The following is a 15,409-nucleotide window of genomic DNA, read 5'->3' as shown; positions in this document are numbered from 1 at the left end:
CTGGAGAATATTAGTGTATGAGAGTACTTGTTTAAAAGACATTTCGCTGAGTCAGCAGAACTGAGGCAGGTCAGTTTACCTTGGCGTACACTTCAGTGAGCGCCTGGCCGAGCCGGTCTGGCTCCCCTCGCAGGATGACTGTCTCTGAGCTGCTGTCGGGGGGTGGGATCTCGACCGAGACGCCGGTCCTGTCCAGAATCTCCTGCAGGGTGTTACCCTTAGGCCCAATCACATACTTGTGCTGAGATTTCTTCACCTCCACTGCAATAGTGGTGGCATTCCTCTTCTGAAAGCGGAGAAAAGCAAGATTTAAAACAAAAGGATCCACAGGCAACACAGATCAAAAGAGCAATCGTCAAAGAGCAAAGAGCAATTTACTGCAATTAATCACATATAAGTAGGCTGGTGTGTTTGTCTGCATTTCTTACATACCACAATACTGTTATAGTGGTGGGTGAAATGGCCCTACAATAATATCAGGATATTTCATGGTACTTTCGTGATAACGATACTCCTGGCAATATGACAAAACACTGATTTAAAAAAAAATGCTAAAAACTGCTAAATTTAGTACCCTGATGTGGTAATTAGGGGTGACTGATATGACATGATATTACAGGGTATAATATCGCTCACAATATTAAAAAATGTTAGCGAATTTAATGATACGATAATGATGTTTTGCAAAAGAACTTCTAATTTTAATTAATAAAAAAATGGTGCATTTAGCACTCCCTATTAAAAAATAGAAGGTAATTTATTTGCAGAATTACTTTAAGAGTTTAAAACCACTGAAACAAAACTAAGAAATTTTAAAAACAACAGAACACCAATGTTAACAGCATTTACAGTACAGCAATCAAAAGGAACAGTTTGTACACCAGAAAAACTAAAAGCAGGTACGGTCATTACTTAACAATTGCACCTCCCATAAATAATGCTGCAGGTTTCACTTAGTTTATTTAACGGCAGACTGAGCAAACACAAATACAATACTATTTCAGTAGACTGTAGATGACTTAGGAGATTCAGATATAAACTTTAAATAAATTAAATACATCTTAGTAAATAACAGTCCAAGACAAAGATCCTGCTGCTCACCTTCTCTTCATAAACCTTTTTGATTAAGGTAACGGCCAGGGCAACCTGCTCTTTCTCCCCAGTGATTACGATCTCGGTTTTGTTAATACTGGGCGGCGGGACGTTGATGCGGGCTCCCGTCTCCTGCATCATCTCCCCCACCAGCTTGTTGTAAGCTCCAGTAATAAACGGGTGGTACACTTTATCGATGTTCACTCTCTCCACTGCACGCTTATCCTGCAATTAAAAACCCATTATCTCACAAACGTGAAACATAATACAAGTATAATAAAACCCAAAAATGTTGTGCATCATCTAAAACACAAAATAAATAACTGAAGAAAAATCAACATATGATAGCTGAACCCTGAATTTAAGCTTAAAATAGAACCTAAAATGTTACAAAATAAATGTACTAAAATTTTATACATTAGAATTAATAAACCTAGTGTCCAAGGAGATAATCTATAACCTTTAAGCATTATTAACTAATGGTTAATCTAAGTCAGCAGTAAGTCTGTGGTGCTATGAGGGACACAGAAATTAGTTAAAAGGTTGTATATCTTATACATGCTGTAAGATTCAGTTGTGGCCATTTATCTTTATCTGATTTGGCCATGTATTAAAAGCCTGAGTTGTGTACCTGCTCAGCAGAGATAAGCAGGATTTCGTGCTTGGCCTTCTCCAGGCCCTCCTTAGTTCCAGAGATCTTGATGTGATTGCTGGAGTCTTCGGGTCTTGGGATCTGGATCTTGGTGGCAGTCTTGAGCTCGAGCTCCTGCAGCTTCTCCCCGTTTTTGCCGATGACAAAGCGATGATGTTCCTTGGGGATGGCCACAGTAGCTGAAGCCTGAAAAAACAGCAATAAAAACATTTAAAAAAAAAAAAAATTAGAAACAAAGACGATGTGGCAAGAGGAGCATTTATATGCCATAATCTGTGTAAAACATGTCTCATGTTTATTTAAAATAAGAAAGCAGAGGTTTTATATGTTTTAGTGTGTCAATTGCACATTAGTGAATCACTGGAATGCTGGTGGTGACGCTTAGGTAATAACTCAACATCAAGCTAAAATAAATATACAGCACTAAATAGATATTAAATATACAGCAATAAAAAAATGAAATATTATATAAATCAGTTAAATATACCAATTCTACAAATGCAAAAAAGTGCAGAGTAGATAGGTTTAATTATTTGTCAGCAATCTTGTAGTCATATGATACATGTGCTTTTAAAAAGGAACTAAAAAAGCCACTAAAAGTGGCCAAGTGCCTATTGCAGGGACATGTCAACTGTGCTTGTGAAATAGTTCATCTAAAATAAAAACAAGTGCCCTCGTTTCTACTATTGTTTTTCAAGATGTGAAAAGCCTTCAGCCTAAAACCCAGCATAAAACGCTTTATTGGAGTATCATGGTCAGCTTGACGTCTTACAGAACAAATTTGCTCAACAGGTTTTTGTGCAGCAAGTGACCGACGTAATCACCGTTGGCTCAGAGCCAATGTCTACCAATTATTCGCTGAAAAGCCCAGCTGAAGGTCAGGTTATGGGCAGTGTTTCTTAATGAAAAGAACATTTTCTCTCTATAGAAAAATATTCAATTTGAATTCACTTTATATATCATTTTATTCACTCTTGGTATTTTGCTCAGAGTGCAAATCCCAAGCGGCCATGTGTCAACCTCACCTACACATCATACAACAGCAGTGTCAACGACTGCAACTCTTCTCAACACAGCTTTTAAAAGCCCTTCACTGTTTATTAAAAGAAATCTGTTTCTTTATAAACGACAAATACATAGACAGAAGTAAAACTCAGTCGAACTGAAGGGTGGTCATGATAATTATCAATTTACTGTACACCACTGACATAATCCTCAGTCATTTTTTGCTGAACAGCAGCTGTATTTTTATATATACCGTATTTTTCGGGCTATAAGGCGCACTTAAAATACTTATTTTTTCCCAAAAATCGTCATTGCGCCTTATAATGCAGTGCGCCTTGTGTATGGATTTTGCTTGTGTTTACTGACCTCGATTTTATGTGGTACACGGCGCTCTGTTGTGCAGAATTCCTCACCCACGCCAGAAAAAGATCCCCCTCTTGGGCTAGCGCGCGGTTACCTTTGACTGCCGTACTGCCTCTCGGCTGTGGTTCAGGGTAGCTAGTTTCCACTGTAGCTCCGTGGCCAGAACAAGGTGCCGGTAAACTTTCCTTTCCACCCGTTCTGGGGTAATAGCACAAACTGTTTCTTTTTAGCGCCCACTTCTAAGTAAAGTTAACCTCTTAACACACGCTGGCCCACCGGCGGGCCAGAAATATTTAATATTTCATAACTGGCTGTGTTTCTGAATAGTTATGAACAGTTACAGGTTCAATATAGACATCCAATATACCATTTTAAAGCTTAGAATCTCTGCTTTTGAGCTATTTAGCCTATTTAGCGGAATATCCTTTCAGAAAATAAACATTTAGGGCGAAATATGCCTTGGTTATGATTTTAATAATTCATAACTCTCATATTTGCGTTTATCGTTCGTCCATATTTCATCGAATGCGGTCATGTCATACACCATTCGAACCGTCTGGCTCTCCGGATTCCAGAACTGTGCTTTTACTGTACGATGTATGTTTCATGAATTAGAGCTGCGTCAGAGCGCATGTTTCCAGTAATAAAAGGCTCTCCTTTTGTCCTGGGGTAACCTCCGGTCACTGCCGCCACCCCCCGAACACACACCCGCGCTCAGCCACAGGTCCTACCTTCAAAACGCGTCCAGACTAAAGAGAATCCATCAATCCAGTCTCCTGTAATCCACAGATATATCCAAACAGCGCTGGAAATCACTTCATCCAGAAATGAAACTTATCCAATCTTTATCTCTGTTTTAAAACCGTTTTATTCACCGAATTCGGCACAACACGCTATTATAGTCAGGAGCCTCGCGGAGTAATACGTACTTGCTGTGCTTCAACATAATATTATGGTCTGTCGGAGCGTTACGGCTACCGTTGTCAGGAGCGTCGCGGAGTAATACTACTTGCTGTGCTTCAACATAATATTATGGTCTGTCGGAGCGTTGCGGCTACCGTTGTCAGGAGCGTCGCGGAGTAATACGGTACTTGCTGTGCTTCAACATAGTAATATTATGGTCTGTCGGAGCGCTACGGCTACCGTTGTCAGGAGCGTAGCGGAGTAATACTAACTGTGCTTCAACATAGGTGTGTGTGTAAGGACCGTGAAATGGCTCCAGTTAAGAGACATGCTTACGATGCGGATTTTAAGCTCAAGGCTATCAGTCACGCAGTAGAACATGGGAATAGAGCAGCTGCGAGAGAATTCAACATTAATGAATCAATGGTACGGAAGTGGAGGAAGCAAGAAAATGACCTGCGCCAAGTAAGGAAGACCAAACAGAGTTTCCGAGGGAACAAAGCGAGATGGCCAAAGTTAGAGGACAACATTGAACAGTGGGTTATTGAGCAGAGAGCAGAGGGACGAAGCGTTTCTACAGTCTCTATTCGTCTCAAGGCAACAGCAGTAGCTCGGGAAATGAACAGCTGAGTAACAGCAACGAGACTGACTCTGATAATGACGAGAGGAATCCGGAGATGCTTGATGCTGTAATCGCTGAACTGTTTAACTCAGACACTGAAGATGAAGAATTTGATGGATTTGTGGAAGAGGAATGAACTGAAAAAGTGAGTGCATTGTTTTCATTGTGTTGAGAGACTGCTGCGAGTTACTATTAGAGAGTTATCGTTCAGTTGTTGTGGAGTTTTTGTTCACAGATATTGTGAAGGATTTATTTTTCACAGCTATTGTGAAGGATTTATTGTTCTGAGATTGTACAGTTATTTTTCACAGATATTGTGAAGGATTTATTGCTCAGAGTTATTGTTACTGATATAAATAAAGTTTCATTTAGTGCGCCTTATAATCCAGTGCGCCTTGTGTATGGACTAACACTAAAAATAGACCGTTCACTCATCGTGCGCCTTATAATACGGTGCGCCTTATAGTCCGAAAAATACGGTATATATAAAATAACGTCCTAACTTGGGCCTAAAAAAAAAATACAATATTAATTGGTATATTTTTTTGAAATATGTCAAAAAAATTCAAAAAAAAAAAAAAAAAAAAAAAAAGATAAATAAATTCTACTGCAATATTTTGTAACTGTTAAAACAGAGTATAAAAAATAGAACACATACCAACACCCAGATATTGCATACAATTTTGAGTTAAATTCAATAAATTGCAAAACATATTTTTGAAAGCAATCTATTTTGCAGGTCACAATACGGATTGTTTTTTTTATTGTACCAATACTTATACGATATAATTGCATACAGCATGATATGGCACACCACTAACAATGAGTGACGTATTACATTATCTTGCTATTACACCACCATATCAGTGTCATAACATTTTAAAATTATATTTGTAATTTTTGGGACAATATATCACCCAAACAAAGCTATCCACAGATATTTTGATTGGTTTAGAGTAAGTCTATGTCAGACAGGGTTGGGAGATAAAAATAAAAAAAAATCTATCTGCTATGCATCTGTATCAGTGACTGATAATTTGATCAGATATGATCAGGTGTGGCACTACAGATTACACACAGGGTTTTAAATCCTGTTTAAGGCCCCATTCAAACCCGACATTAACAAGCATCCTTGAAGTTCTAAACAAAGAATGATTGGAAAAAACTAAGCGTTAGTGATCCTACACACAGAAAAGTGATGCAAGGGATTGCGCAATCAATCCCCAGTTTAAGCCCCTCCACATCTGAGCCCAGAATAAGTCCTGGGTGCAGACTAATTTATTTAAAACAAGTGTGAACACCTACACCCTAAAGCACTACCAACCTGAGTCTGCAGTCGGGACACAATCTCCTTACGAGCCTTCATCACAGCGTCCAGTTTCCCAGACACCATGATGGAAAGGCCCTGGTCCTTAGCCATGGAGAGTTCCAGGTGGGCTCCAGTCTTGTGCATGATGTCAACACAGACCTTCGCCTGATCTCCTTCTCCAAACTGGTTCATGTCCTTGTACTTGCGCTCCTCCAGAGGCACATGGAAAACCTGGTAGAAGAACAGTGACGTAATGTCTAGATGTGGCAAACGTGCCATTTACAAAAACAATATGGCTTACACAAAAAAAAGCGCTTATATATTTTATGATTGCTTTCTCTTTTATTTTTTCTGTAAATATACATCCTAAAAAATATTGTAAAAGGTCTAGTTAAAAAGTAGGATAATATTTAAAGAACTTAAGTGTATAGTATAAAACCCTACATTATACACCATATTTTTTGCACTATAAGGTGCACCGGATTGTAAGGCACACCATCAATAAGCGTCTATTTTTTGGTCCATTTTCATACACAAGGCACACCAGACTATAATGCGCAAGTCAAACGAGGACTGGATGTTAATCTACACCATAGACTGTATAGCTGGACAGAGCGCTGTCTCTCAAGGTGAAGCCTCCACAAGTCGGTTGCCCCCTTCTGTTCGGTTCCAGAAAGCTGTGTAACCCCACCCATCCCCATATGTTTCAAAGGCAAAACAGACAACTTTCAATCACGTTTTTCACCCAATATAATGTAATTCTACCTCTTTTATTTAAATGCAACAGCTAGTGTAACCTCTGCTTATATTGTCTAATTTTCATGTCCTCACAGAATTAATTTTTTGAATATTATTCAGCTCTATTCAAAAAGGTGTGGTTATTGTAAAAGGGCTGGGTTACACCTAGCCGGGGTGGGACCAATGACTGTATGGGCGGGACCATAGACTCTGTATAGCTCTGTGGAGGCAGTCCTCAGGGGCGGGGTTATTTAAATGAGTAGGCTGTCTCGCCACAGTCTTTCTCCCTCCTCTGGTCTCTACTGCACAGACTCGGGTTTCAGGATCGCCAACATGGTGGAAAATTTTGGCTTCATTTTCATTAAATAAATGGGAACAGCAACAAGGCGTCCATGATGGCGTGGGTGATCTACAGTAAGCTTAGATTTCCAGATTTCCACTAAGGCTAGCCAGACAGCGCTACACTGAGGAACCCTGAGTATTCCTGTAAACCATGGCGATATTGGCTAGCGGATCATCCAAATGTACCTTGTTTTAACAAAGTAATTTACAAATATACACAACTCAAAGGCAAAAGGGCCAACTAGCACTTAGCGCAGTTAGCGGGTAATGCTAATGTTGCTCCAGCAGCGCTAGTCGGGTTAGGAGCAGGCTACACGCTGATAATACTCACCTCTGAACGTCAAAAGAGCTAGCATTAGCACATTTAGCAGCTAATGCTAATACTGCTCAAGTCTCAAGTGTAGGTGCTAGAGAACAAACTAATAGCACTGACTATTTTAGGGAAAACTAAAGGATTTTAAGTGCCCCTTACAGTGCAAAAACACAGTAATCAGACCAACCACTCTGGAGTTGTAACAGTGTCAAGTCAAAAACTGCAGTCTCATCCATACCTGGGTGATGATTGAGGATTTAAGTGGCTTGATTTTTGAGGTCCAGGCATTTCCCGTCTCCTGGGGCCCCTCAGGGGTGACGGCCTTCTCAGGCAGAGGGGGGAAGGCATCCTTGTAGGTGGGGAGGTTTTCCTCATCTACTGCATCGGTGGACCCTGCCACAGCAGCTGCTGTGAAAAGACATTTAAATTTCATTTAATACTGTGAGTAAATAAATAAAATAAAGGGGTCAGATTTTGGGACATGGTTGGGGCTTCATTTGCTGCACACTGGCTTATACAGGTCCGTCCTGTTACTCACCTCCAACCTGCTCTGGCAGAAGGCCACTGCGGTGCTCGTTAAAGCTTTCTTGCGTAAGTACAGCGACTGAGCTCATGGTCGAAATCCCACGCTTACACGGAGTCCGAGTGTGCCACTGCAACAGAGGAAGAGATCAGATTACTGCTACATTACCTGCATTGTTACAGAGCTTGACAAAATCAGTATGGTAAAATGATTTTGAATACATTTTTTGTACATGTTTTAACATACATTGTTTCCCCAGAATATTGTTCCAGCGGCAATGGCAGGCACACATGTTTAAAACACTCTGGCTACAATCTGGCAACCCTGGTATAGAGTGCTGCAATAAACCATGGCGGACTAGCAATAGAGTTGTTCACAAACTGTCCGTTTTCCAGCTGAATGACAGCTGTGTAATGACAGCTGTGTAAATTTCACTCTCATGCCTTGAGTAGCCTGCTGAGTTAAAGGTATGATTACAATAGCACTATGGAGATAAATTTATGATCAGATCAGCACTAGTGATAAATATTTATGACTATATTAGCACAGCTGTAACAGCTAGTCAGCCATGCATGTGACTAAAACTGCACTGCTGAGGTAAAGCTCCAACTAAAATTGTCTTGAAATTAAAAATTATTTTTTTTAGGTTTAAAAATATATATTCAGTAGCAGTTTTTTATTTTATGATTTCTGTAACTATACATCATCCTAAAAATAATATAAAAGGCCTAATTAAAAATTATGAATATATTAAAAGAACTCAAGTGCTCACATGTAAAAAATGTAATATTTACAGAACAAAACGGTGAAGCCCAGGCTTCGAGGGAAAAAAAAAAAAAAAAAAAAAAGTGAGTACGAATGAGGACGAAGTCACCCTGACATGAAGGACAAAGCTGTCCGTCTGTCACCTCAGCGTAGGGCTAATTCTAAGCCCAGGGCTAGCTGAATGAGCTCTGGAGTTAAGAGGATTTCCCCCATAGCCCTTATTTGCTGCAGTGTATGTAGGTGGAGCTGCAGTGAGGGAACATTCACAGCAGCTCTACTCCACCTCCCCACCACGTTTAAACAAACATCTCACAACTTCATACGTCAACGCGGCCGGCAGCTACACACAGCGGGGCTGTGTAATGGGAAACAGACGGTTCTGCTGGCACACCGGCCCGGATCGGCCTGCAAACGGTTACTGTCGTACCTAAAACAATGACTCAACCCCGGCCAGCCTGTACATATTCCCTCTCCTCTACAGTACAGCAGAATCCAGAGCCCAAACTTGTGGAACGAGTGCACTGCTGGAGTAGGGTGTTTGCATAGCAAATACTTGAGTGGGTTAGTTCTGAGGCAGGCTGGAGTGCAGATCTCTAGGAGGAACAGGAGGAGCGGGAGGGGAACAGGCCGCGAGGGCGTCTTTTATAGACGCCCTCGCTGGGCCTCTTCCTCTGCAGGCCTCCCAAACACTCCGACCCACAGGCGCAGCACTGTGTGTATTACTGTGCATTACTGTGTACTGTGAACACTCACCCATTTAGCCCCTAAAGCCAGATCAGGCCCTTTACACAATTCACTCACTGAACTCAACATGGAGCAGTACATAAAATAATTAAATAAACCACTAAAAGGTTTAACTAAACGTAAAAAGTAGGCCAGTTACTGTGATTGCTATTGTTTGGTCCCAGAAACAATAAAAACTTTTTTTTTTTTTTAATTTTAGTACAAACATACAAAATATCTTTTTTTTTATCCCAAATAAACTCTGGGCAGAAGCAGATATTACATGTACATATATCTGCTGATGCTGACAAATCTTAAAGGCTACACACCCTGCGTATAACTTGAAAACAAATGAAACAAATGCATCATTTATATGCCTTACATTTGAACTATCAACCAACTGTTTGCAAACATTCAAATGAAAGGTTTTTCCTGAAAAATTAGGTTTTACATTTTTTGTTTCGCACTTAAGGTAACTGGTTACATAGACTATTCACAGCTTTAAATACATTTTTTAAAAATGAAGAGCCTAGTAGATTTAATAAAAATGAACTTAAATTCACATTTTTAAAGAAGCCCCACCAGTGTCGGCCAATTGCAGTGTATAAATTAATCAGCAAGAATTGTTTACTCTAATAATAAAAATAATGAAAATATTGTAAGACACATATAATTCCGATATTATGTATCCCTAAAATAAGTGAAACGTCTGAATAATTTTTACTAAACAACTAGTTCAATTAAAATCATACTGCAACGTTAGGATTTGTTCAGCAGCAGATGCACTTTTGGTGCATACTTAAATTAATGCATTTGTATAATGTTTAAATCAAATGGTAAAGCAATGCAATTACACTGTATGTACAGAATATCTGGTATCTGAAAACCAATTTTAATGGAGTTATGACTAGATCTCCTGAGGTAAATGAATGACTAAAATAGCACTGTACTAGGTAGGCAAACACATTGTGATTTGTTGGTGTCTGCTGGGTTACTGAAAAAGTTAAATGATCAAACATAAATATTGACTAATTAATTGGAATTTCAAACTGCTTTAATTTTCATGTGTGAGCCATTGTAGGAATAGCAGTGGTTTAGAAACATTTCTATTCTTACTGTAATCTAAACTTTCTGTAATTAGTTTAAATGTGTAAACCATCTTAATATCAAACTTTGGGGCATAGTTCTTGGCACAAGCTAGGTGTGAAAGAACCCTTAGTTATTCAAACCAACCAATTTGTGTCTCAAAAGCAAGGAAACGCCAGAGTAAAATGTAAATGTTTGGCAGACAGTGCCCCAAAGTTAGACACAAGCTAAGGGGGGAAAGGGGGAAACAGGTTGTCTCACCTACATGGTTACTACTTTGAATCCCACCATGTTTGATTCAACTTCAATTTTTTCAAAAAGGATGGTGAATGACTGAATTCAAACTGGCAGAGAAATTCACCAGAAAACATTTGTGTGTTCATGAGTGATTCCATGTTTTAGAAACGCAATTTTCAAATATTAATAAATTATAACTTCACAGAATTTGACCAAGATGCAATAAAAATTGATCACAAATAGTTAGATAGTGATAACAAAATAATGAAATTAAACTGTAAAACTGTATAGCACCATAAACTTACCAGCTAAATGGTCAGTTACCAGATAATCCGTCCTGTAAAGCTGCCCGTTCTGTCAGCCTGCCAGCTTTTGCCTGAAAAGTAAAATTAAAGTAACATATTAGCAATTACATGAGCATGGTATCCCTACACAGAGAGAGGTGTAAGAAAATATATCATACTGTATGAGAACAGCATTGATTCTTCATTATTAGTTTATATGAAGATTGGTGTCAGAAGTGGTTCATTAAATGCTGTGTTTAAAACCTTACTATGTTAAATAGTAGCCCTTATATTGTGATACATGTATCTGTCAGTTCTTGTGATACAACGGCACTTTATGATAATTTATCGCACAAGAAAATCATACGATATACCACAATAGATATTTTGCCCCTAGTACAAGCACTGTAGGTTTATGACTTGTGAAGTTCACTAGAAAAGAAGCATTTGAGTTGCAGCCAGACACATGCATACTTTGTGATGTCAGTGTTTTCATGAAGATCAGGTTACTCTGAATAGTCTTCACTAATCTCCAACTTGGAGTGTGCTGGAGTTGGTTTTTGTTATTTTGAACAATTTCAGGATACGTGTAGACAGGGCTTTACAGTATTCCACTTTTTCCTTCATATTGCTTCACATTTTCGCCCCACAGACAAAACCAGTATTCCCAATTAAGAAAAGTGTTGAGTTGAAAGTCCTGGACAGGTAATCATGTGATCAGCTAAATTACCCAGGTTCGTTAATCATCACCCTGATGTGATCATATTTATCTTAGGCTTAAACAGCTTAGGCAACAACAGATAAAGACCTTAGCGGGCAGCACAGACTGAGTTTTTTACTATAACAACTGCTCTGATAATCCTGTCGTCATTTAAATAGATTATGCCAAGAACCCACTCAAAGTCAGGAACAAGATAAACTCAGTGTACCCTGATTCTGCACTCGTTGTGCCTTTAATCAGAGACACTAATCACATGGGAACACCTTGTAATTAAACACAGAATTACAGACTGCAGTCCTGTATGTTTCTCTGCTAACTTTATTATCCTCCTTTCAACTTGTTTTCAATAGGTTAGTGTATGCTGCGGTGGTACAGTGAGTAGATCAGATAGAGCAGTGCTGCTGGAGTTTTTAAACACTGATTAATAATTCACGGTCCTCCCTATCTGGACAGGATTAATTTCTTAGGGGTGCATCTGTAAAATATTTCACACTTCTTTTCAGTGATAAAAATCTTGCATCCAGACTGCAATTGAAAAAATCAGGAGGACCATTGAGTTTTTTTTGTTTTGTTTTTTTTTTTGTTTTCGCACACATTTTTCACATGACATCACGTTCAGTAGCTCCTCCATTTCCACTTGAGTTTAGCAAAAACTTTTCTTAGAGGACGTATGAGAAAAACATACATGGTTGTTTCAGACAAGAATAAAATCACAGAGTACCCCACCTATAAAAGACAAAATTATTACCCCAGGACCCCCTGACAACCTAATCCCCTCCAGATAGGTCTTATAACACACTTCTACCTACAGCTGCTCCACCTTAGATAGATAAAGTCAGACAGAAAATCTGAATCTGTTGCTGCACAGTTTTTATAATCCTTCATCATTGCCTACAGGACGTTGTTGGACTATTAGACCAGCAGTGACACTGAGGTATTTAAAAAATGTAAAAAATCAGCAACTTAAAGTATTTCTCTAGGGGTTTTTAAGAATCTGCCATTTGCATTTCGTTTGCGAGTTAAAACACAAACTGTGTAGGATAAAGTACTTATGAGCGTTTAAATACTGTGATTTAATATTTTGCTGTATCGCCCAGCTCTGTGTTTAATTACTTTCTCTCAAAGAAGGTGGCTTTTAGTGATCATATCCATATCACAATTATAACATACTGACTGACATTAGTGGCCACATTGCCAAGCACTTACTGCCAGTATTACTGAATCACAATTGTAATACATCAAGATTTAATAGCCCTATTATACATAGGCAAAAATATTTACAGATACATTTTCTGACCTTCCCATCTACTGGTAAAAATGTAGTTAAAAAGTTAAAATGCATTTTATTATTTAAAAAGTATAAAAAGGTGACTCACAAATAAGACAAAACACCCAAATAATACTGAATAAATCCGCTCACTCTCTCAGGCTGTACTGTAATGTGTGTTAGAGCTCAGTAAGATGATGAGGTGGCCTTCCCTCAGCTAACGTGGCCGGGGGTGGTTTGTCGAGTTGTGCTACCCATCGATATTTGCATCTCACCGGCACTGCGCATGCGTCAACCCAAATATTTCTGTGTTTTCATGTGTTTTTTTTTTTTAATGCCAATTCCGTTTTTCTTGTGCGCGTTAAACAACCTGAGCTCATGGACATTATGTGCGTGAGTTTTACAAAAGCGCAAATGCCAACGAATCATAAAAATAAAACTTACAATAAACAATTGAAATAGTTTTAATATTAGTTATAATCACAGTTTAGAATCTGTTCTTATTAACTCCACCCTGATACAGTGATTTAGGCTATCTAGTTTTGCAAACGAAATGCTATCCTCCTGCCAAGAGTACGCTCGAATATGGAGCTTCTTTGTATTATGTTGCTTTAAAAGCTACAGTAGCTCGGTTTGACAGGGTAGCACAACTCGGCAGAACACCGGCTCAGTAGACTGCGCAGGACTGGGAGAGAGAGCAACATTTGAGATTAAATTTAACCGGCAGAAACGTTTACAACATTAAACTGTCTTTATTTGACTAAATGATGATGTTTTCATCTTTTTAACGATTCGTTCACGAACGTTAAAAAGAGCCTCTATTGTTTAAAAACCGGCCTAAATCCAAAACTTCCCCCACGGACGACTGACTGACTGGCTGGATCCAAGTGCTACGTCAACTACTCACATGCTAATGCTAACTAGCTAGCCACGACATTTAGCGTTAGCTTTGCTAGAGATGGTTTATGATGACGAGACTGGCCACTTCTTGTTGGCCCTTGACTGCAATTTGCTAGAGGGAGCCCGCGAGGAAGTCCTTAATGAATAGGGCGAAGGGAGCTCAACGGCTAAAACTCAAGTTTAGAATAAAGACGATTATTTATCCAGAATTTAACTCTAATTTTAGAAGGAATAAAGAAGTAATTTTGATTTTAAAAAATGCAAAGCGATCTTGATTTAATATTAAACATTTTTTCTACAGCATAGAAACAGAGACGCTAGCATTACTGCTAGGATAAAACACTGTGCCTGGCTGGTGAGCCAATTCTAAGAGTTAGTTACAGCAAGTCTTACTTCTTAGTTTTATTTTTTTTTTAAAAGGTAAGTTACTTATTAGAATAATCCTGGTGTCAAGATTTGGAGTGACAAACTATAGGAAGGAATTTACAAAAAAGATATAATTGTTTTATTTGACTTCTGTAACATTTACTTGGCAAATTTATTCCACACGTAACTATGTAAGATACAAGTAGACAGATCAACATTTGATGTTTACTTAAATTAATTCATTTAAAAGTCTAGGCTTCTAATTATTATAGTATAAAAGTTTTAGAATTGTGTAAAGTTATGTGGTATCCAAACATTTGATACTGCTCTGTGTTGAAAAAAAAAAATACATTGTAATTTATTATTAAACATTTCAATTAGTAACTAAATAAATTAAGTGACAGTCACTTTGGACTAACTCGTTCTAGAGTAATAAAAAAAAAGTGTGCAGTCTCTCCTCTCTAGACGATCTGTGGCTGTATTCTATACTCTGCTCTCTTGGGGCGATTTAACAACGGCTGTTTTTCCTCTTTACGAACTTTAAACCCAATAGAGGACAATAACTACGACAGATATATCGCCATGTTGAGGAAATTTCGATATTAAACAGGATTCAAAACTTGATTTTTACGGCTGCCACGCTAGCCTGCTAATCTAACTAGCCAGCTAACTCGTTTAGCTTAGCTAACTCCAGCCGAAACTTTGCCTTGCGCACGCGCGGTGGTGACACGTAGCTGCAGCAGCTTTAGCCGCACGGCTAGCGACCTCGCTCGCTATTCCCAGCCTGGATTAAACAACAACTTTCAGCCCTTTATTCTCATTTAAACGCCATCTGTTAAAAAAGGACCCCGGCGGTGTGATCCAGGTTGAGCCGGGTTGTACAGCCGGGGTCTGGGAGGGTTCGGTTCTGCTGACAGTCTACAGAAAGTCCACGTAGGCACTCAGACCGGAGGGTGAAGCGGACATGGAGCCCAGCCAGAGCTACACGCTTTTGTACGAGCCGTTTTAAACATTTAACTCTAATAAACGGAATAAAAGCTCAGCGCTGTCTGAAAGATAAGGGCTAAAGCTGTAAAATAAAAAGACTCTGGAGATATTAGACACTTACTTGTGTTAGTATTCCTGTCTGCCCTGTGTGGTGCAGAAGCTGGTAGTCAAACTCCACTGGCGGGGGGCAGGAGCAGCTGCCCCTCATATA

The 15,409-nt window shown here is 39.0% G+C and overlaps 1 protein-coding gene across 2 annotated transcripts in view; it reads right to left on the bottom strand.

Annotated features, from left to right (window-relative positions):
- Nucleotides 1–15,409, bottom strand: part of hdlbpa (high density lipoprotein binding protein a) — a 30,665-nt gene extending 15,256 nt beyond the window's left edge. Inside the window, exons 1-8 of one of the 2 annotated variants that reach the window (XM_049479081.1) lie at nt 15,320–15,409; nt 10,979–11,049; nt 7,878–7,992; nt 7,578–7,747; nt 5,962–6,177; nt 1,724–1,930; nt 1,102–1,317; nt 80–286 (exon numbers count right to left, since the gene is read on the bottom strand). In XM_049479081.1, coding sequence (XP_049335038.1) covers nt 80–286; nt 1,102–1,317; nt 1,724–1,930; nt 5,962–6,177; nt 7,578–7,747; nt 7,878–7,953 — 1,092 coding nt within the window. In that variant the 5' untranslated portion in view covers nt 7,954–7,992; nt 10,979–11,049; nt 15,320–15,409. The remainder of the gene's footprint in view (nt 1–79; nt 287–1,101; nt 1,318–1,723; nt 1,931–5,961; nt 6,178–7,577; nt 7,748–7,877; nt 7,993–10,978; nt 11,050–15,319) is intronic. The other variant, XM_007253654.4, reaches the window with a different exon arrangement.

Source organism: Astyanax mexicanus, chromosome 5, assembly GCF_023375975.1.
Source record: "Astyanax mexicanus isolate ESR-SI-001 chromosome 5, AstMex3_surface, whole genome shotgun sequence".
NCBI classification, from domain to species: domain Eukaryota; kingdom Metazoa; phylum Chordata; class Actinopteri; order Characiformes; family Acestrorhamphidae; genus Astyanax; species Astyanax mexicanus.
Note: the sequence above shows the minus strand (reverse complement) of the source record. Positions and strands in the feature narration are given on the sequence as shown.